This window comes from Styela clava, chromosome 11, assembly GCF_964204865.1.
Source record: "Styela clava chromosome 11, kaStyClav1.hap1.2, whole genome shotgun sequence".
Classification (NCBI taxonomy): domain Eukaryota; kingdom Metazoa; phylum Chordata; class Ascidiacea; order Stolidobranchia; family Styelidae; genus Styela; species Styela clava.
This window is the reverse complement of record NC_135260.1, coordinates 18558318-18580647: the sequence shown is the minus strand read 5'-3', so window position 1 is coordinate 18580647 and position 22330 is coordinate 18558318. Positions and strand designations below refer to the sequence as shown.

Sequence of the window (22330 nt, the reverse complement as noted above, 5' to 3'; positions counted from 1 at the left end):
TATAAGTTTTGAGTTTGTCTGCCAATAATGTGTGTAGATAGTGAAACACACTGCAGTTGAAAAGGAATGTTTTGAGAAGAGAGTACGGGTATTATGGAAGAATTTTTTTGTGTTTTGCAACTATTACCTCTAGCGTTTTAATACTTAACACCTTTATCAACTATTACCTCTAGCGTTTTAATACTTAACACCTTTATCAACTTTAACATCTTTTGTATGATTAATATTTATTGTGAAAACTTGAAAATATGCAATTAAATGAGTTAAATCAACTAAATTTTATTTTCAGTAACCCAAAGGTACATATCGCATCTGGTGTCATATCATTGCACTCAATATATATAAATATATATTCAACTTTATGCTATATTTATAATTTTTCATGAAAATATATATATATTCCGTCAGTTTGCATATTTACAATTACAATCAATCGTAAATGCCACAGAATTAAAAATATATTTGCCGTTGCTGTCATTCAACAATGGCCGAGATGAGTGCGGGTGTGGAAAATTCTGCACGTTTGCAATGTATCTCGGTCGTTTTGAAGAAATGCGTGGTGTATGATGAGGCAAGAATGAAGAAGTTGGCCTTCTTGCTTCGCGATGATGATATCATTACCAAAGGTATGACGATCACTAATAATCATGATTTTTTTCTGTAATACACTGGTTTATTCCTCCTGATATTATATTGACCCAATCATTTCCCCTAATATATTACTTTTATACCTAAAAACCATGTTTAATCCGATGAAATTCTACTCTTCACGATGTTGCCAGCGCTAATAGTTAGGAGTTGAATTTGAAGAATAGCCGCAAAACTTTTTCTTAGAAATTTATTTCCAACATTAGTGGTAAAATTTGTATCGTTACACATCGTCTAATGATCTAAACAAATTTTATGGTCATTGACGATCGGGGATGTTAAAAGGTCATAATTTAGTATTATAAAGTCGCAGTAATAGTAAAACTGAATTTTTTTAATGATCGGTTAAAACAGGCGGTTCGACATTTATTAAATATGCATATCACATTGGTTGCCTCGATGCCTAAAATTTTTCAAATAAAGAAAAACAGTGTTAAATGTTTTGCATGATTGGGACTAAACATCCTTTTGTATGTGAGTACAAATACTAGACTGTGAAATATCTTATGAAGTAAACACACTTGAGGGTGAAGTTTGGAATAAATCTTATCACATGAAATGTTTGTCAAATTGAAAATTGTTATGAAAATTTAAAATCTGATGATATGATAATAATCTGTCTAGAATCCATATTTCATCACATATTAGAATTATATCATTTTTTTCTTTATTATAATTCTAATATATTTATAAACTATTCGCAAAATCTCTTTATTGCAAGATGAACGAATTGAAATCATGAATATGATAAAAACGAAAGGGAGTTGTGAATCTATTGAAAGAATTATTCAAATTGTTCAAGAGAAAAATAAAGACGTGTCATGTTTTGTTACTGCCTTGAATGATGAGGGTGAGTGCTTATTTATCATAAGGTAAACTGTAATGTTAACAGAGATGAATTATTCAAATAGATTGAGAAATGTATAATCCATTGTGCATTTGAGTTTTTTTTCTAAATTTATCAATAAAATAGTTCCATAAAATGATATTAAGCAGTCAATTGGCACTTCTACCTTGAGTAGAATCAAATATGAACATGGATAGATGAACAATAAAATTATTTTTTTTTTGATTATAGTGAGTTAGAATGAAAATTGCTTGGCAGATATTTTCACATCTAGTATTTAAATGCATTATTGTCTCACTGCATGAAATTATTTAAATTTTTCAAATCTTAAATACAATTTATTTTGTATATTCTTATATTCTTTATATAAGGTTGAGCATTTACAAAAAATTAAAAATATATTTTGAATAGACCTTGAAATGGGTGTGAAAGTTACAGAACTTCTGTCTGTGATATGTAGCCAAGCTTTCAATGAAAGTCATGTTTCTTTAATACAACTGTGGAATGAACTAGAGACTTACAATGAAATTCTCAAACAACTTATCGTGGACATTTGGCAAGATAAAGCAACGTAAGATTTGTCTGATATTTAATATTTCATTCACCTGATGCATTCATGTTTGACTCTATATACAATTATATAGTACTTTCAAACATTAAAATCAATGTACAGAGAGATGACAGAAAACACTGACTGGCCTCTTCACTTTATTCAATTTTGCATCACCTCTACTGATAACGAAGAAAAATTGGATTCATTTCTCAGTGCCGCCAAAATGGTGCAACCTCCGGTTTGTATTAGTGATTGCTATTCAGTTATGTTTAAGCTGTTGAGTTGTCGGTTCATACAACACAAAAGTTATAGTTCATTGAAATGCTTTGTGAAATTTGTATTTTTGCATAACTTGTATTTAGTTTTGATGTTTTGTATTTTCACTGACCTGTTTATAGATCAAATGTGCAAAAAATTAAAACACTACTGAGGATTTGATTAATAATAAGTGAATCTGCAAATTAGGTATAACTGGTGATAACACATATAACTTGATTAGATATGGATAGTTGTTATTGAACAAGAACATTATAAATTAAATTTATGCTACAGGTTGGAACTATTGCTGATGAAGAGTTTAACCAAGAATTGTGTGAGAAGGAGGGTAATATTTTAATCTATGAGATTTACTATGGTTAATTAAAAATAGGATATTTTGACTGTTATTTGACCATACATCTCAATTGAAGGAAAATTAATATTACACACAATGGCCAAATATGTTTTGTAAAGGAAAAAGTAATTGTGACTTGCGTTTAATACTTGAATGTATTTCCTATATTTTGCAATAGAAACTTCTTATTTATAGTTTTAACACAACCCCAATACATTTTTCTACAGTTAGAAAACTGAATGCGACTAATTTATGTATTCATTAATCAAAATCATAAAACAAAATTGTGAAGTTTCATTATTTGCAGCCATCGTCAGTTAAAAGCCGAAAAAGTTTCTCTTCTTAAAGTGTTAAAGTAAACTTGGTAGTGATGAATAATTTATATTTATAGGAGATTCCCCTGCTTCATTGTCAAGTGAACCTGAATCATTTGTTTTTCTGCCAATGGGAGATGAAAATGGAGAAGGTCAGATTTTTTAATCTGCTTTGTAGTACATTCACAAGATGTCTGGTTTCCTTTCCAGAATTTTCTTTATTTTTTCAATATAAAAAAATTATCAACCGGCAATGTTTCAATTTACATTGTGCGTTTTGCTATAAATAGGTCATGCATATTTCCTAGTAATGTCAACAAGGTGATTTTTTCGAACTTGCTTGCTGTTTATAATCTATCCATGACTATATGTGCATGCCAAATCAAGTTGGTAATAGCGAATTTTCGCTATTGTTTAGATTCAGCAGAAGAAAGCCCTGAGACATCTAGAAAAGTGGAACAGCATGAACCTTCTACTCAAGAAAAGCAAGACACTGAATATCTAAAAAGTAACCAAGAAGCGATTCTGAATAGATTTTTGGTACTCCTGAAGTATGCGCACCAAGATGTCACACAACCTGAACCCTAACCTGGTACACAACCTGAGTTCAGGTTGTGCGCCATCTTGGTTCGCATACTTCAGGAGGTCCAGTTTTTTTTTGTTCAAGTATGGTAATTTTTTCATGTCATGCTATGTTATCTAGATTTGGACAACTCTGTATCAATAACAGAATCAATGGAAGAAATCTTTACTGAATTAGGTGAGATGAGCTAATATTATGAAGCAAATTATTGTATATTTCATGACACATTTTTCTAAAAACATGTAATAAATAGTACTCCATAAATAACCAAAATAATTGAATGTTTTGCAATTTTCATATTGACTCTGTGTTTTGGGTACCGTATATATATTTTAATTTAATGCGGATTGCCGCAAAAAAGTTTACTATTTGAGATGTTTTCTTTAAATTGTTTTAAGAATAACTACAGATATAACTGATTATAAATTATTAGTAAATTTTTTTACCTGATTTTGGTTATATATGAAATACCATGCAACCAAACAATAAATAATTGTATAATTTGATATTCAAATGAGGCATTCAGATAAACTCTCTGAACTTCTACTATCATCATTTAAGCATAAAAAAAATTTAACCTATATTAAATATTACCACATTTTGGAGAAAAAAAAAGTCATTGTTATTGTATGCTGGTAAATTGTAAATATTAAATTTCTTTTATCTAAACCTTATCTGCTTATATAAATAACAGTAAAACACAAATTATCACAACAATGATGCAAGTATGGCCAGTAATATTAATGAATACCCTCTTTTGTATATTTATTTTATGCCATGTGATAAAATAGGGCTTCACATAAAAAAAAATCATGTTTCATCTTTACGTATGTATGTTATCCATATTGGGACAATTGTTGTATATAACCTCACAAACTGTGAGAATCAGTCTATGAAAATGGCATATTTGGTAGATGATTGCACAAATCCCCCTTTTTTATTCAATACTGAAGCACCATCAGAAACCATGCAAATTATGTAACCCTGCAGGGTAAATTCTTTATCATCCAATAGCATTGATAGAGGTCTATTGATCAAAAAAATGGAAAATCTGTATTTATTACTTTTCTTGCAGCCAATTCTTGTCTAAAATACTATATAAAGCACAATTAAAAATTGCTTATTTGCAAGTCTGTAAAAATACTCAAGTAAGGGATAAGTGAAAAAATTACTAAGCTATTCAAGTACTTACTTGAACCTAGCTCTAAGTGTATTATCGTCTTGATACCAAGAATATTTGATAAGCAGTTCTCTTCATTTGAAAGTAAGATTTAAAGAGGCTCGAATGTGACGTGGCCCACACAGTTGTCCCTAACTTTTATACAACCTTGAAATGCATATTTTGAGATTCTGAAGGCTAGTTAAATTTGGCCAATGTAACTCAAGACTCAAGATTAATCTACTTTGTCACAAGTCACTGCAAAAATGCCGCACGAACTATAATTAGACTAAATTCAATGTGACAGCTTTAAAAAATTTTGAAATCTATGGAATTTGATGACCTCTTTTGCCTTGACGTTTTGCAGTGTTATTTTGTTTCACACTTCACTTGCGCTTTTATGAACATTTCTTTCGTGTGACAAATTTAGTCACAGATATCAATTGGCCAATACTGATTGCAAATCTATTTTTACATTTACCATACATACCTTAATGCCTTAGTTTGCCAGTAAAAGTCATATTTTTTTATCTAGACTTCAGGAAAAGCGCTTACTTTGGCAAATTCCAAAATTTGCTCCCTCTTACTCACACATGTTTCAAAGCTGTAGGTAATTACTAAACAAGTATTTTTCTTGAATCTAATACTAAAAATTAACTATGGGACTATTTTTATGATAAACACTCAATTTTAGGCCTTTTAGATTATCAGAATATATCAGAATCAAGTTTGAGTTAGTTTTTATGTTTTATCTCTCTACTGGTCAACATAGAAAAAAAACTTAATGAAAGATGGTTGGATGAAATTGAATCAAGTGTATATATTGCCACATTGTTTTATACATATATGCATTTTCCACCCTGCAGTTAGTTTATGGTCTTTGCCGATGCGCAAATTTTCATGTCCGCTTCTTTGGCAAATCAATAAAGAAGAGCGTCTCCATTAATACAAAGAAGATCATGCTTTATTTTTGAAATCTTGTTGGACTCCATGTTGCACTAGCTAGACAATGCCATCAAGCTTAATTGACTATTAGTTGAAAGCAAGTTAATATTAGGAAACAAAGATGCAGTTCATTCTTGAACATGGCGATATTACAGTACTGGCCTCGGGTATGGATTTATGAATCCTATCGACTAACACAATTGGTATACTCAGCTTAGAAACGAAAATACAGAGTATTTTGTTTGTATTTTACAAGACAAAAATATGCCACCTCAGTATGGTAAACTTTGATAAACACTTCATACTTACTAGTTTCTCTCATATTATTTTATTCTATACAGCTAAACCTAAATTCACAGTTTCAAAAAAATAAAAATCCTCTTGTCTTGTTGCTTCTACATGACTTGAATGCTGTAATTATTAAAAAAAAACATATATAATACTGAAAATTTTGGAATAATCTGCTACTTTATATAAATCAAGTAAAACTTCCATAATTAATAAATAGGCCTTCAAACTTTTTGAGTGTATACCATCCATTAATTTATATTGTCTCATATTTAATTTATATTTTCTAAACTGAATTCATAATGATATAACCTAATTCTTATTTTCGATGTTTGTTTAATTTCATTTGCCCCTCAACTCAGCAAACAAGGTGTTGCTGACATGATGACTTTTTCTGATGACATGGTGACTTTGTTTTTTGGATTTAACATTGTACTATAAATTTTTCAAAAATAGAAGGACCTCAAACTGATGGTGGAATGCAGAATGATGAGAACTCTCTCATTCAGAGCGATGAACAGGCAGCACAAACTATGCATGGTATGTCATTGTTAATTAAATAAATAGAAAAAATTAGATTAGATTAGAAAAATTACCCCACGAAAAAGACTGCGAAATTTGGTCTCATAAAATTGACTGGATACATCATTCAATGATTTTTTTAATTCCCGTTGTCTTACATATGGTGTTTTAGGATTTTTGTGTTAAATGCATATTCTGTGCTGTTGCATTACGAACATTGCTTCATGTTTTGCAAATGCATTTAATTTTTATTCTATTTAATTCCCAATTGTGTTGACTATCTGTGACTACAATTTATTTAGTGTTAGTGGTCTGTTGGTGGGGAAAGGATCATAACTATTTATTTGAATAATCCATTTATATGCACCCTGTCTATACATAGTTAAATATAAAAAATTGTGTGGTGTGGCATCAATAGTCAAAGTAAGGTATTCTATTACTAGTAACTTATCTAGAGTATTGATTTTCATAATGACCAATTTAGTCTCTTACTTTATTTTGGAAAAACTATACATATCTTTTCATATCTTTTTCATTAACGCAGCCAAACCACCACCAAAACTTGGAAATGGTGATGAGGAAACTACACTTGTAGAAAAGAATACAGACCTAGAGTTGCAGGGTAATAATGAATTACCGTACTAATAATATCTTTCTTGTATATGTATAGTAATTGTTCAATAATAATTTTATAAATAATTTCATTATTTATTAACCAAGATTAATTAACACATTAGGTAAGATAAGATTTTTTTTGGATTCATTCGCAAAAACAAAATAAACATAATATAGACACAAAAGATTAAGGCGAAGAATCTGGAAAGTGAACGAAACTTAATAAAATAAGTTTAAAACGTATTAAACACGTTCACTTACCGAGGTAGAAAGAAAACAAGTCACAAACACAAACAAATTAACATGAATATTGCCGGCGGTCATTACTCAGGCGTTTCACTTTGTAATTAGGTTGTGTGCAATTTTTTCAAAAACAAAACAGTGCACTAAATGTGCGTGGGATGCGGCATGTAAACAAACAATCCGAAAAATTCTAGAAGCAAATTTTACAGAGAAGTTTGTTCAACAATGTTTTGCTTTCAAGTTTTATGGATAAGGCACATAATTGATGAAGCACATGTTTGCCTAAACATTGTCATCACTATGCACAGATGTATGCATAAGCAACCAGGGTTTATACAATCCGCAATGAAACTTTGAGGATTTCTTCTGTGCTCTCACACACTATCAGTTCTCTTTATTCAATCCCCCTTTGACTAGAAAAGCATAACTTATGTTGACAAACGATTTTTTTTTAAATCACTGTTATATGCATAGTATCATGGTACATAGTAAAACTCGAATCCAAAGTTTTCATTATATGAGTTTATCATTTTTACAAAAATAGAACGACCTCAACCTCATGATGGAATGCAGAATGATGGGAACTTTCTCTTTCATAACAATGAACAAGCAGCACAAACTAGTCGGTGTATGTCATTGTTTATTAAATACCATGTCATTTTTTTTTATAGAAAAAAGTAACCAAAACTCACTTCAGAAATATTACTTCATGAAAAAAACTGCTAATTTTGGCCCCATTTAATTGCAACAAAATGAGAAAAAAAACTGGATGCATAATTCAGTGAATTCTTTGATGCCAATTGTCTTGTATAGTGTTTCATGATTTTTGTTCTAAATGGTCTTTACTATTGCATTGTGAACATTGCTTTATGAAATGCTTTCAAGATTTGGACTGTTCAATTCCCAATTTTGTTGACTATCTGTGACTACAATTTATCTAATGTTAGTGGGTTGTTGGTGGAGAAAAGATCATAATTATTTATCTAAATAACCCATTTATACGCACCCTGTCTGCCCATAGTTGAATGAGAAAATCGTATGAAATGCTTTCAAGATTTGGACTGTTCAATTCCCAATTTTGTTGACTATCTGTGACTACAATTTATCTAATGTTAGTGGGTTGTTGGTGGAGAAAAGATCATAATTATTTATCTAAATAACCCATTTATACGCACCCTGTCTGCACATAGTTGAATGAGAAAATCGTATGGTGTGGTGTCAATAGTCAAAGTAAAGTAATATATTACTAGTAACTTGTCCAGAGTATGGATTTATATAATGACCAGTTTAGTCTCATATAAACCATTTTCATTAATGTAGCTGATCCAGTCTCAGAACTTGGAAATGGTCATGAAGAAACTACACCTGGAGAAAAGAACACAGAACAAAATTTGCAGGGTATTTGAGTTTATCATTGTACTATCCATTTTTCAGAAATCGGACTTAAAACTAATCATGAAATTTCTCCCATTCATAACAATGAACAGGCAGCACAAACTAGTTATTGGTATGTCATTGTTAAATGAATAATATGTCACCTTTTATAGAAACAGAAAAATAACTAAATCTCTCTTCAGAAAGATCATACCATGAAAATAACTGCAATAAATGCAGAGTATGGATTTATATTATAAGCAGTTTAGTCTCATACTTTTTTTGGAAAACTTCACACATCTACTTTTTTTTTTATTAATACAGCTGAACCAGCCCAAGAAACTGAAAATGATGATAAAGAAACTACACCTGGAGAAAGGAACTCAGAGCTAGATTTTCAGGGTAATAATGAATTATTACAAATAACTTTCTGACAGTAATTGTTCGACAATAATTTTCAAAATAATTTTATAATTTAACAACCTCATATATACTAACACACCCAAGCAAATTGTACAGAAAAGTTTATTTAAAAAAGGTTTTGATGACAAGGAACATAATCGACAAGAACTTAGTTGCCTAAACATTGTCATCACTATGCACAGAGGTATGCTAATCATTCGAGGTTTGTACAAACCCCAATGATACATTGAGAATTCTTGTAATGTTCTCACACACAATCTGTTATCTTTATTCATTCCCTTTCGATTTTAAAAGTAGAACTCATGTTGACAAAACAATACTTTTAATCACTATTAGATTGATAGTATAATGGTACATGGTAAAACTCTAATTCAAATTTTTTATTTTTTGTGTTTATCATTGCACTATCAATTTTTCTAAAATAAAAGGATCTCAAACTTGTGATGAAATGAAAAATGATGAAATTCCTGTCATTCATAACAATGAACAGGCAGCAAAATCTAGTAATGACATGTCATTAATAATTAAATAACACTCAAAAATGTCAAAACTCCACTTCACTGGAAAAAATAAATCATCTCACGTAAAAGATTGAAAATGTTGACCCCCATTTAACTCCACTAAAACAAGCAAAAGGCTAACTAGATGAATCCAAATTTTTTTAATGCCAGTTGTTTTGCATATTGGTAGTGAATAGTAGCGAAGTTCTCAGTAATATCAATTTTTCTTTAAATTAGTTTGCCAATTGTATTTTTAACGATTTTTTTTTGTTTTTTTTGTTGTTTTGGATTTTTTGTCAGTTTCATTAAATTGCAAGTGTATAACAATAATTTCTGTTCTATTAAATTCAATATTTTTTTGGTGTCTGTGACTACAATTTATTTAATGTTACTGGTCTATTGATGTAGAGAAGATGGGAACTATTGAACTAAAAAACATTGAGTATGGATTCATATAATGACCATTTTAGTTTCATACTTTTTTTTCGAAACTATACATATCTACTTTTTTCATCAATGCAGCTAAACCAGATTTAGAACATGGAGATGGTGATGACAAAACGACATCTGGAAAAAAGAAAACAGAGTTGGATTCGCAAGGTAATAACAAATTACTGATAATAACTTTCTGATATCAGCAGGTGGAATCTTATTCATTAATGCAATTTGTAATTTATTTTGTGAACTAAAATACAACATGATTCAATGCAGAAAAATATCCTCATAAGAAGCCGCTTTAGCATGTTAAACTTTGATAACCACTGACAGACACATCATCACAGATGCATCACAGCTATTAGTTTATCCCATTTTATTTCATTCTTTCTAATGAATGCAGAAATGAGTAGAACCTTGATACATATATTCAAAATAATTTTTTCTTTTTTTCACTACTTCACTATTTTTTTTACAATACTTAATATAATAATACCTCAAAATCAAAGCTTAACTTAAATTTACAACTTCACAGACATGGAATGAGTTTCTTCTTGAACAATAGCATGTTGAATAACATTGGGATATTTTATTTATGTTTTTGAAAACATTTTACACTCTATATTCCCCTTATTATTTTCACCAATGAAAAACAAACACATCCTGTTGAATCTGAGAATTGTTTCTCGTACTTCAAATGACTTCTGTTTACATATTATCATTACTCTACTTATTTCTATTCAATTTCAATAGAAACATCTTTTAAAAACTTTTTGATACCAATTGCCCCGCATACTAAAAGTGAAGCAGTACTCGGTAATTTTAATTTTTTTCTAAATAAACTTACTAAATTGTTTTTCAACTGTATTTTGGTACTGATTTTCTTTTGTTTCAGATATATAGTCTGTTCCATTGCATTACAAACGGTTCACTATGTTATGCAAATACATTTTATTGTTTCCTTTTTATTCAATTCAATATTTTGTTTGCTTTTGCTGACTACAAGTTGTTTAATGTCAGTAGTCTGCTGGTGTAGAAAGTAACGTCATCAGAGTATAGATTTATTTTTTTTTGGAAAACAATACAGATTCACCTTTAATTCTTTATTACGGCTGAACCAAATTCAAAACTTCGAGGTGCTGGTAATAAAACTACATCTGGAAAAAAGAAAACAGAACTTGATTTGCAGGGTATTAACAACTTACTAATAATATCTTTCTAATATCAACAGGTGGAATCATATTTATTAATAACAATAATATTTAATATTGTTAAAATATCCCCAAATAAATCCTTTTTAGCATGTTAAACTTTGAGAATCACTGACAGACACATCATCACAGACACTTTACAGCTATTAGTTTATCCCATTTATTTCATTATTCCAATGAATGCATAAATGAGTATAATTTACTACAGATATTCATTATCATTTTTTCTTTTTCCACTACTCCATTGTTGAACAAAACCTAATATTATAATACCTCAAAATCATAGCTTAACTTGAATTTACAAATTCACAGACATGAAATGAGTTTCTTCTTGCCATTTAACCCAATTCTATCCCACATTTACAGGAATAAAGTTGAGAATAATAACATGTTGAATAACATTGTGATTGCTCATTTACAAACCCTAGAGTTTTTCGAAATATTTTCCACACCATATATTCATAATATTTCCAATCGAATACAAACACATTCTGTCGAATCTAAGAATTATTTCTCTTACATCAAATGACTGCTGTTTACATATTTCTTTTTCATTACTCTATTGTACTTAATTTTTTCTTCTATAAATTCTGGGGGGTTCTTGTAACTATTGTAATAGAGGGCATGAATATCTTCTTCTGCTATTGATAAGTATTGAAAACGTATAACACAAACACGCAAAGTTTAATGTTCAAAATACACTTCCAAAATTCAATGCCCAGAATTTCTAGTTGCCATCAATAAAGCATAAAATATAATAATGGTATAATAGTGTTGATTAGTGTAAACGAGAACAAAGGATAATATTGAAGATTGTAGAATAATTTGCTAATCTACATAAATCAATTGAAACTTCGAATCAAATCAACAACATTCAAAATAATTTAAAACAATGCTGAAAAGAAAAACATTGAAAATCGAAAACTTGCTAATATATAACTAATACTATTCTTAACATTAAGAATGTATAACAAAAACTGTTTCAAAACCTTGAATATTACAGTAACTAATCCAAATATGATCTAGATTGTTTGGGGTGACTCCCAATCAAAATTTGTTAACTTCACTATAGATTGTGTCACATAAGTTGTCACTTGTGATTATGCCCATGTGTTGTTCAATTTGTAGTGTTTGAGTGCGTGCTTTAAGTTAATGATTCTATAGAGTAACATCATAGTATTTTAGGAATTTTCTTATAAAGGAAGCTTGTAGGATCCACATTTATTCCTCAGTGCACTTTGGTTATTGTAATAGCTATCACTACCAGATGCACAGACTTAGATAAATGCATAATCAACCAGGGCTTATACAAACTCCAATTGTACATGGAAAATTTCTAAAAGTTTCTAGCACACAATCAGTCTTCTTTGTTTTTTTTTCTTCAAGTTTAGAAGTGAAAATTATGTTCTTAAACATTATTTCTAATGTGTTTACTAATTAAAAAACATATCAGCTTTTAGCTAATTCTCAATTACCTCATTGAAAAGACTGCAAAAGTCTCACCAAAATCAGACTTAACTTTTGTTGTTTTGTGTTTTTTTAGATGCATAGTTTGTGCCATTGCATTAAATGTTTGCTGTTTTATTCAGTGCAATATTTTTTTGTCTTTATGTAAAACTACAGATCCGCTTTTTTCTTAATGCAGCTAAACCAGATCCATAAAAGTAACTTCTTAATGATAATTTTATAGATGATTTAATATATCTATTAATCTCAAATAAACTAACATACCCACATTAATTGTGCAGTGATTTTATTGAAGAAATGTCCTGTTTATATTGTTTTATATTTTCAGGGGAATAGTTGCTTTAATCATTGTTTCTGGCAATTTATCGATTGTTGGACTACATTACTCTTATTAACCTTAGTGAAAAAATGTTGGATTTAAATTAGAATTTAGATCAATTTAGAGATAGCTTGAATTTAGAAGTTGCTAAAATATTTCTTCCATTTAAATTGCAATGTGTTACAGATTGCATGGTTAGTAATTCCGGGTCTTAGTTAAAATTACTACTACTATTGTGTTTATCTATATTGTGTCTTTCAAATATTATGTTTTTTCTTACATGTTTTAATTTTTGTTGTTGTTGTTCAATTGTCAACCTGTCTAAGGACAGCACTGTCAATTCATGAAGTACAATGAAATTGATGTCATTAGTGTTTTTAGTGGAACAACTACACTCAAATATTATATATTTTATTTATTTTAGATGAGAAAACACCACATGTTATTGATAGGGCAGATGGTGAACAAGAAATTGGTAGGTTTGAATGATATTATTTGTAAAATTTTTGTTTAACATAACGTATGTCAAATATAAAAAATGTAGTAGAGACCTGCATTCAGAAGTGAACCAATGTTTTCTAAGGCCTAAAATAGATTATAATAATATAACTTCAATATGGAATGGAGAGTAAATAAAAAAGCATGTTGTGGGTGATGTAAAACCTATTTTATGACTCGCCAAGTCTATGATTTCATCTGAATATTTTTGATTACAGTTTGATATTGCTATATGCGATATCATCAATCCTCAAATACAATTTTGGTAAATCAAATTATATGTTAAATCATTTTTCAAGATTCGATGTCAGATGATGACGAAGACGATGATGATTCAGAAGTAGATGTGATGGAACAGCATCAAATGGGTACATTTCCATTTTTTGTATAATTGTAAAATTAGAACTTCTGTCAAAAATATGCATATGTCACACTCACAACCCAAAATGGTCTGACTGGAGTCAGTGTCATTTGCACGAAAAAATATGAATCAAACATGCTAAATCATGATTGAATATCAATTCTAGATATTTTTACAGCCATTAAAGCTTTTCTCACAAGTCTCAAGTTTCAATAAAATTCTGTGTACTTATGAAATTTCTTAAAACAAGTAAAGATTAACTTAAAGTTTAACAAATATAGCTTTGAAATTCTTTTGATAAGTTGGTATAACTTTTTCACATTATTGTAACTTTTCATAAATAATGTGATACATGACCGGATGAAAAGTAAAGTTTTATTTGACTGTTGCAACAAAAAAATCTTATTACAGCAACTCAAGAAAATTTGAAAGAGATTCGGGTAATTGAGAAGTTTATCAAATAGTGGATTTTCTAAAATTAATTGATATACCAGCAATATTATGGCGAAGTCATTTGCTTTTCTTTAGCTATTGAATTCTTGTTGTTTTCATAAACTTTGTTTTTATCTGATACCTTCTATACAGAGTGTAAAAAATACATTACATGTCAGCTGTTTTAGGAATAAATTATCATAGATTGAAATTTCAATAATGGCATTAGTATCTTATTTAGGAAAAGTTTTTAGGTAAAAAAGAGCAATAATTAATTTGTATGTATGAATATCGTTTTTCAAATTAATGAATGTCTACCCAAAATTACAGGAATGTTGTTTCCCAATGATCAAGGTGTGCCAGTCATTCCTACTGCCCCGAGTTTTGAAGATGTTCTGAACAAATCAAATTCAACAAATGTAGACCAACAATGTAAGCTTAATTACTGCTACAGTAATATTCTAGGAAAATGTTGACTTGGTTGTCTTTATTTACTTTCGAGCGTGGATATTATCACAGTTAAAAGATTTATAATAGATATTGCAGTGAATTATAGGGAAGTGGGAAATTTTTGATATTCTCTATTTTTTTCTGTTTTTTCCATGGCTGATAATGAATATAAATTGGTGGTTTGAAAAATTTATTTATTTATTATTTATTTAAAATTGTTATTTAAATAAGTTGTATCACTTTGTGTAATAATTCATGGTAATATCATTCTTATTTACACTCTCTTGCTTCAGGTTTAAAAAAAAATTCAAAGTTTTCTGTTCTTGACTAAAGTATTATTAGACTGTAAAGAATTTTTTGTTCGGACCATGGTAAAAAAATTCATTATTAATCATCTCAATTATTATTAAATTATACATAATTCAATTCACAAATTTTTTTTTGTATAGATGCTTTATGCTTTGAAACCTGACAATAATTAAAATAAAATAGTAAACAATAAGAGATAGGGTTCCAATACATGTTATTGTGAGGGTTCATGAAAGTACTGTATTGAAATTTTATATTTCATTGTCATTTATTCATTTTCAGTCAATGTTGAATTCAGAGTAATTCCTACAGAATTACCCCGTTCGAAGTTTGGTGGAAAAATGTTGGTTGAGATTCATGGCCAATTCTATCCAATGAAAACGCACAAGTATAGTGTTTTCATTTGAAATATGTTGCTTTAGGTAAAGCTTTGCTTTTGTTTCTGATTTTTTTTTTGTTTAGACATGGATATTACAGTACTAATGTTGTCACACAAACTGAAGATTTGGGTTATGTCTATTGTTACACAGTCAAAAGTAATAAATATATTTATGAAAAACTGCCTAGTTCAGGGAAAACAAAGCTACGTGAACGATCATTTACTCCCGGTAAGACTGTTTACAATAAATTCGATTTATAAATTTTCTAATGTAGAATACTTTCAGCTTGACTTTTCTCTTTTTTTTTATTTACATTTTTATCATTGCAATAAATATTGAAGTGCTTCGATCTTACATTTCAGGTTTCAACATTGTGCAAGACATCGCTTGTTTTCCAAAAACATCTTGGATTGTAGATACATGGAAAAAAAACTGTCTTCAAAATATCCGAAATTATCTTCCATCTGTAGAAACTGTATTGCAACAAAAAATTTCATTTAAAGATGAGATTTACTATTGGGTTCACAACTTGAAACTTGGCTGGAAAATTTCATCTCCAGTCCATCAGTTTATTTGCAACAATGGGGTAATATTTGTGAATTGTTGGGCCTGCATTTACTGCCTAATCAAAATTGGGGTAATTTTCAGTCCAATTTTGAGTTTTGTACTTGATTAAGAAATTATAATAGTTTGTCAAATCATCAAAATTTCTTAAATCGGCAAAACCGAATAGTGATAGGACAAATAACAGGTGGCCATACAAAGACAATTAAATAATCTTGATTGACAGACAGTTTGGGAGCAGGAATACATTATAAAATATATCAACCCATATATTGAGAAGACTGTGCCAAAAATAAGCCGACCCCAGAATAAGTAAAATAAGTATAGTCGCCCAATAGGACGGTCCCCCCAAAATCAGGCCAAAAAATTGGGTCCAGAATAGTGACTTCTTAGTCAGAATATACGGTATTTTGTTATATCAAAGTGCATGCATTTGGAAGAATTGACTAATTCAGAGGGCCACCCCTTGAATATGCTTTCTGACGGACTTTCTTATTTCTTTGAATGAAAAACCCATTCTATTAATTATTTTTAATTTTACATATACATTTTATCTAATAAATTGAATGAAAAATGTTACAAAATTATTGGATATAAATTTATTTACAGGAATTGGAGCTAATGCTAGAGAAATGGTTTGTTGCAGTTCAGAAATTTTCTTCAGATGATGTGGAGATACATTTGTTCAAACACATTATATGCTGTATAGCCATCATCAGAGCTTTTTACTTGGAACATCATGTCATCCAAAGCTATAATCTGTATTCAGCTCTTTGTGATGGGCTGAATATGTGCAAATTAGTAAAAGAATCTCAGATACGTTTATATCATGAAATAGAAAAGGAATTTCAATTTTTATACAATGGGTTGGTGTTTTATCAATTTCATGTGTATGTTGGCTTTCTTATTTTTTATAAGTGAAAACGACATATTATTTTGCTATAATCAAAATCTTTGAATGAACAATATTTTATTATAAGTTATCATACAATTATACTTATATTAACTGAAATGAATATTTCGAATCTTCCAGGGTCCATCCACTTCATGAAGTTTGCGAGAGTCTACAACACTTTCTAGACAATGATCTCTTTAGTTGCTCATTTATTCTAGTTCTACCGGCATATTGGCTTATTGCAGAAAAAGGACAATTCAAGGACCAACTGAGATTCAGGATGCCCAATTTACTCTTAGATAGAGCCATGCTGCCAGATTTGAAACAAAGCTCATGGGGAAAATATAAAGAAGTCTTGTCAACTTTAAAACAGCAAAAGTAAGATGAATGCAAATTGTAGTTCCATGATTGCTTTTAATCTTTTTTGGTGCTAGTAAAATCTTGCATTGTCTCACTTACTTCAATCACATTATAATATAAGTTGTGTGTTCCTGTTATTCGACTTCTTCTACATAGACTAGTTTTTATGCCCAGAGCAGCATTTAGAAAAGTTTTAAAAACAATCCTCTTTTGCTTAATCAACAACTGTTATTTTTTCTTCTATGATTTGTATACCTAAATGGATTTCATTTTATTGAAGAAAATTAAAAGAACTCAATGGAACTATCCAAGTTATCTCACAAGTTCATCCATGGATAGTTGATACATTTCAATACTTTTTGACTTCAACATCCCTGATTGATCTGCTGATGAATAAAGTTTCTAGCATCAACAAATTTCAACTAGATTCAATATTTCAGCACATTTTGCCATTGTTAGATCCTATTCCACGACCAAAACTACCTGCAAAAAAAATTTCAGTAAGTGAAAAAAATTTGAATCACAATTGATATTTTTTTCCAACTGTGACTGCAGAAATATGATGTGTTTATAACAAGGTAGGGCTACTCAAATAAAAAGGAAACATAATTTTGACCTAATTCTCGGACTTACACACCCTGTAAGAAAAAATTTCTAAATTTGGTAAACAAATTTTTTATTATATTAGTGCTTAATAATAATAATTAGAAATGTGCAAAGTAATTGTGAGTACCGTAATCATTATTAGTACTTATATAATTATACAGGTGTCAAAATCACGTCTAATAATTGTGTTACTGTCACATTCAACTATGTATTGGCATGTTCAATCCCACATTAGCAATTTGGCATTTGTGATTTATGCAGACCAAAACATCATTCACCCTATTGATATCATTGAAGAGGCAACTTGCATATTTTGATATAACATACAATCATACATTTACCATACATTTTCTTGTTTCTTCAGTTGGATGTTGGGTTTTAAGTTGGGTAAAGTTTTCATAGGTTCAAACGTTAAAATAGCATTTGGTTAACATCCTTGTTTGACTTAAGTTGATGTAGATGTCAGTGGCGGCGCGTCAATAGGGCCAACCGGGGCAATGCCCCGGTTGTTTTTTCGGTATAATAAAATATATTCGAAAAATACCTCAATATCGGTTGCACTAGCCATATTCTCCCGACATGCTTCATTTTTCGCTCGCAAAGCCTTCGCCGAACGTCGACGGGGCAACGCCGATTTTGCCCCGGTTGCTCATTGTATATCGTATTCTCTCTTTTATCTTCCACTCGCCGCGTTTGTCTCGTTTGTTTTCTGTTTCTTTTACTAAATCATCGGGGCCGATCGGGGCTAGCCCCGAAATTATGACGACACAATGCCGACGTTTCTTACAATAACGTGTTGACATATTCACGCATTCCTTCTCGTTCGTTGGTTGCTTGAAGAGTTGATAGTTTCCTCGCCTTCGTTTTTGTCGCTTGTTTCACTATTTGAATCAGTTAGATACCTTTAGTCCATTTGCTTTCGATTTTCCACATTCCTTTTGAGCTCCTCACTTCTTTCCGGCTTCGCATTTCTTAGCCTTAGACCTCATAATGAATAAGCTTGATGCACTACTTCGCACTCCGTTTTCGCAGCTGCCGCTGGAACAAAAATTAGAGGTACAACGTCTTGGGCCTTATCAAACCAAAAAATTGTTCACTGGAACAATCCCATGATGGAGGAAAGCGTCGGCGTACATTCTGCGCAGAAACTTGGTATAAAAAACACGAATGGTTGTGTTACAGCGAGGACAAAAATGCACTTTTTTGTTTTTATTGCCTACTTTTTGCTACCGCCCGTGACTCACGTTTGTGTAAATTTGGTTTTAGAGATCTTAAACATCTTTCCGAGCGTGCCAGGGATCATCAATCTTCTATGGAGCATCTGGACAATGCAGTAAAATACCGAACATTCGGAAATGTTAATATTGCAGCACAGTTGGATGAAGGACGCGCGGTTTCTATTCGTCGGCACAACCAAAACGTCGAGAAAAATCGCCATGTTCTCGGTCGATTGATAGATGTTTTGAAGTTCATTGGTTGTCACGAGCTGTCCCTCCGTGGGCACGATGAACGGGCTGGCTCTTCTAATAGAGGGGTATTTTTGGATATGGGGGAATACACCGCATCCCTAGATACAGTATTGAGAGATCATCTTGATGCCGCAACTGTTTCGAAAGGGACATCTAAGGATATCCAAAATGATTTGCTCGACTCAATGTATAAAATTTATTTACAACATTTGGCTCTGGAAATTGAGAATTGCCAGTTCCTTTCGATTCAGTCTGACGAGACAACTGACATCACGTGCGTTTCCCAACTGGCTGTGATTTTTCGGTTTGTGAAAGATGGTAAACCTACCGAGAGATTTCACAGCTTTGTACCAATCGTTGATCGCACGGCTTGCGGGATATCGGCTGTACTGAAAGAAGTGTTACAGCCTTACAACGCGAAGTCAAAATTGATAGCTCAAACTTATGACGGCGCGGCAGTCATGAGTGGGTCGAAACATGGTGTTCAAGTTTATATAAAAGAAGATTTTCCTCATGCGCATTTTTTACATTGTTATGCACACCAATTTATCCTCGTTATTAAAAATATGTGTCTTGATACCCCTCTCGTCCGTGTATTTTTTTGCAAATGTTTCGGGGTTTTCTTCATTTTTTTCCGTTTCGCCGAAGCGCTCTGACCTCCTTCGCCAGATATGTAGCCGCCGTCTCCCAGCTTGTGCACCAACACGTTGGAACTTCCAATCACACGTGGTGCAGGGCGTGTCCGAAATTAGGTCTGAGCTCATTGAGTGTTTCAATGGCATTCAAAGCTCTCCGGTTTGAACGAACGCTCTGTGAGGGAGGCGGCAGATCTAAAGCGTCTGCTAGAAGATGGTGAGTTTTCATTTTTTCTCGCTTTTTTGCTGTGCTGCTGTGACATTCTGGTGAATCAAATAGGCGATCGTCTGCTCACTGAACACCTTGCCGCGCTCTCTTTGATGAACCCCAAAAATTTTTCAAAATTTGCACGTCAATTTCCCATCCATTTGTTGGCTACTGTCTCCAAATTTTACCCCATGATAAACGTGGGTAAATTGGAAAATGAATTGCGATGTATATAAACCAATCAAACTTTTTTGAACATCACATCAACTTGCGCGCTCTATGGGGTTCCTCATAGATAACACTCTAGTCACTACCTTTGCGGCGTCTGCAAAATTTTTGGACATCATTTTGACGATGCCTATTTCTTCCGCCGACGCAGAGCGAACATTCAGCACGCTGAAGCATATTAAAACGTATCTCAGAAACACAATGAAGCAAGATAGATTAAATTCTTTGGCTGTTTTATCCATTCACAGAGGCGTTATTTCTGGGATGCATGACTTTAATCAGCGCGTTATTGAGCATTTTGCTTCCAAGAAACCGCGGCGTGTTGCATATATGTTCAAGCAGTAGAAGTCTAGCAGCATATATATCTATGAGTGAGCGACGCATGTCCTTATCTTTGCATTACTTTCTTTTCTTCATAGTAACGTTTTAAACCTTATTTTAGGTTTTGTCTGCTTTCCCGAAGTTTCTGTAAATATGTCATTGTATTTATCTGGGTAAATATTGCCTTTCCTTTTGAAAGAGGTTTCAAAATAAACTATGTCTATATTTATTAATCCCTTGACTTGGACCGGTTTTAAAGACACTTTCTTATCGTTAAAAATTGTCGCTTTTGCCGATTGGTTGTTACCGATGGAATGGTTTTTATACTCATAAAATGATGGGAGAACTAACAGCGCTCATCCTGTCCCCGTAGATGGGGGTGACTTGGTCCCGCAGTAGCTTGCCCCGGTTGTCAAAATGACCACGCGCCGCCACTGGTAGATGTAATGCTAAAACACGCTCATAATTTTCTATTCCAAACATTTAAGAGATGAAAAGGGTATTTAAGAAGATGGTACTATAGAAGATAGTAAATTAAGTGTAGATTACTTATACCCATATAAATATATGGTTTCTATCCAGGAATACGCTGCAAAAATTTTGAAACTTGATTATTACCTTTCTGCTCGTTTTGGCAAATTAATGCAACCAGAATTTTTGAAAAGGTGAGATTTTACTACCTTTGTTCTATCACGTTTAATTTTATATTCTTACTTGAATTTCTGCATTATTTTCCTGTAAGTATGCATTATTTTCAACTGACTTTAACTCTAATAAATTATTTGACAAATTTGTTCCCATACATAGCTTGTATATTTTATTAGTCTGAATTTGTTAGTTGTAATCTGTTAGTTATATTAATAATTTTTAAAACTATTTTTGATTGATAATTGATTCAATAACCTAAATTTTTCAATGTCTTTTTTATTTATTTTTAACATATATTGTAGCTGTCATGGCTAAAATAAATATATACCAAATATATATACCAAAAATAATCTTTCACTGTGACATTAGGTCTAACATGATTTTAAATATGGAACACTTGATCAATTGATGCTAATGTACATGTTCATGGGTAAACTATCCAACTAATTTAATACAATTTAACCATTATCATTGGTCATTTTAAGAAAAGGTTGATTATTGTAGTAATGGCGTCAAACTCATTTTGTGGCAAAGTTTAAAAGAAAATTAATAAGTAATTATAATAGTCTATAATAATAGACATATTTATTCATTCCAGTCTACAACCGGATTATCTATACTGCATCGCAAGTTCTTCTGCACTCGTACTGGAAAACTTGAGCCATGCTCTGATAAAACTTGGTAAATGTCATATATTTGATAATTCAAACCGTCTGGAGATACTTTGGGTTATTAAAATGGCAGTTCATGCTGTTTTGCTTCATCAATCGGTTGAAAACATGGTGAGTCGGTGCATATATGCTGCGTGTAATTGATATTTTTATTAAAGTAATCCATGTAAAATTTTATTATAGTTGAAGTAATTTCAGAAGCTGGAGTATCTTAAACTACTAAAACAAAATATCTT

The 22330-nt window shown here is 31.2% G+C and overlaps 1 protein-coding gene across 3 annotated transcripts in view; it reads left to right on the top strand.

Moving 5' to 3' along the window:
* The first annotated feature begins 391 nt into the window (after positions 1 to 391).
* LOC120347782 (E3 ubiquitin-protein ligase rnf213-alpha-like) overlaps positions 392 to 22330 on the top strand; it is a 60722-nt gene continuing 38783 nt past the window's right edge. For 2 of the 3 annotated variants that reach the window (XM_078117813.1, XM_078117812.1), the window contains exons 1-25: positions 392 to 626; positions 1370 to 1498; positions 1907 to 2066; positions 2169 to 2286; positions 2601 to 2652; positions 3053 to 3127; positions 3394 to 3483; positions 3679 to 3735; positions 6407 to 6490; positions 7017 to 7094; positions 7875 to 7958; positions 8651 to 8728; positions 9029 to 9106; positions 10150 to 10227; positions 13484 to 13534; positions 13857 to 13925; positions 14681 to 14782; positions 15392 to 15497; positions 15572 to 15717; positions 15852 to 16075; positions 16663 to 16919; positions 17087 to 17326; positions 17589 to 17808; positions 21358 to 21440; positions 22022 to 22205. In XM_078117813.1, the coding sequence (XP_077973939.1) occupies positions 485 to 626; positions 1370 to 1498; positions 1907 to 2066; positions 2169 to 2286; positions 2601 to 2652; positions 3053 to 3127; positions 3394 to 3483; positions 3679 to 3735; positions 6407 to 6490; positions 7017 to 7094; positions 7875 to 7958; positions 8651 to 8728; positions 9029 to 9106; positions 10150 to 10227; positions 13484 to 13534; positions 13857 to 13925; positions 14681 to 14782; positions 15392 to 15497; positions 15572 to 15717; positions 15852 to 16075; positions 16663 to 16919; positions 17087 to 17326; positions 17589 to 17808; positions 21358 to 21440; positions 22022 to 22205 (2985 nt within the window). In that variant the 5' untranslated portion in view covers positions 392 to 484. The remainder of the gene's footprint in view (positions 627 to 1369; positions 1499 to 1906; positions 2067 to 2168; positions 2287 to 2600; positions 2653 to 3052; positions 3128 to 3393; positions 3484 to 3678; positions 3736 to 6406; positions 6491 to 7016; positions 7095 to 7874; positions 7959 to 8650; positions 8729 to 9028; positions 9107 to 10149; positions 10228 to 13483; positions 13535 to 13856; positions 13926 to 14680; positions 14783 to 15391; positions 15498 to 15571; positions 15718 to 15851; positions 16076 to 16662; positions 16920 to 17086; positions 17327 to 17588; positions 17809 to 21357; positions 21441 to 22021; positions 22206 to 22330) is intronic. The other variant, XM_078117814.1, reaches the window with a different exon arrangement.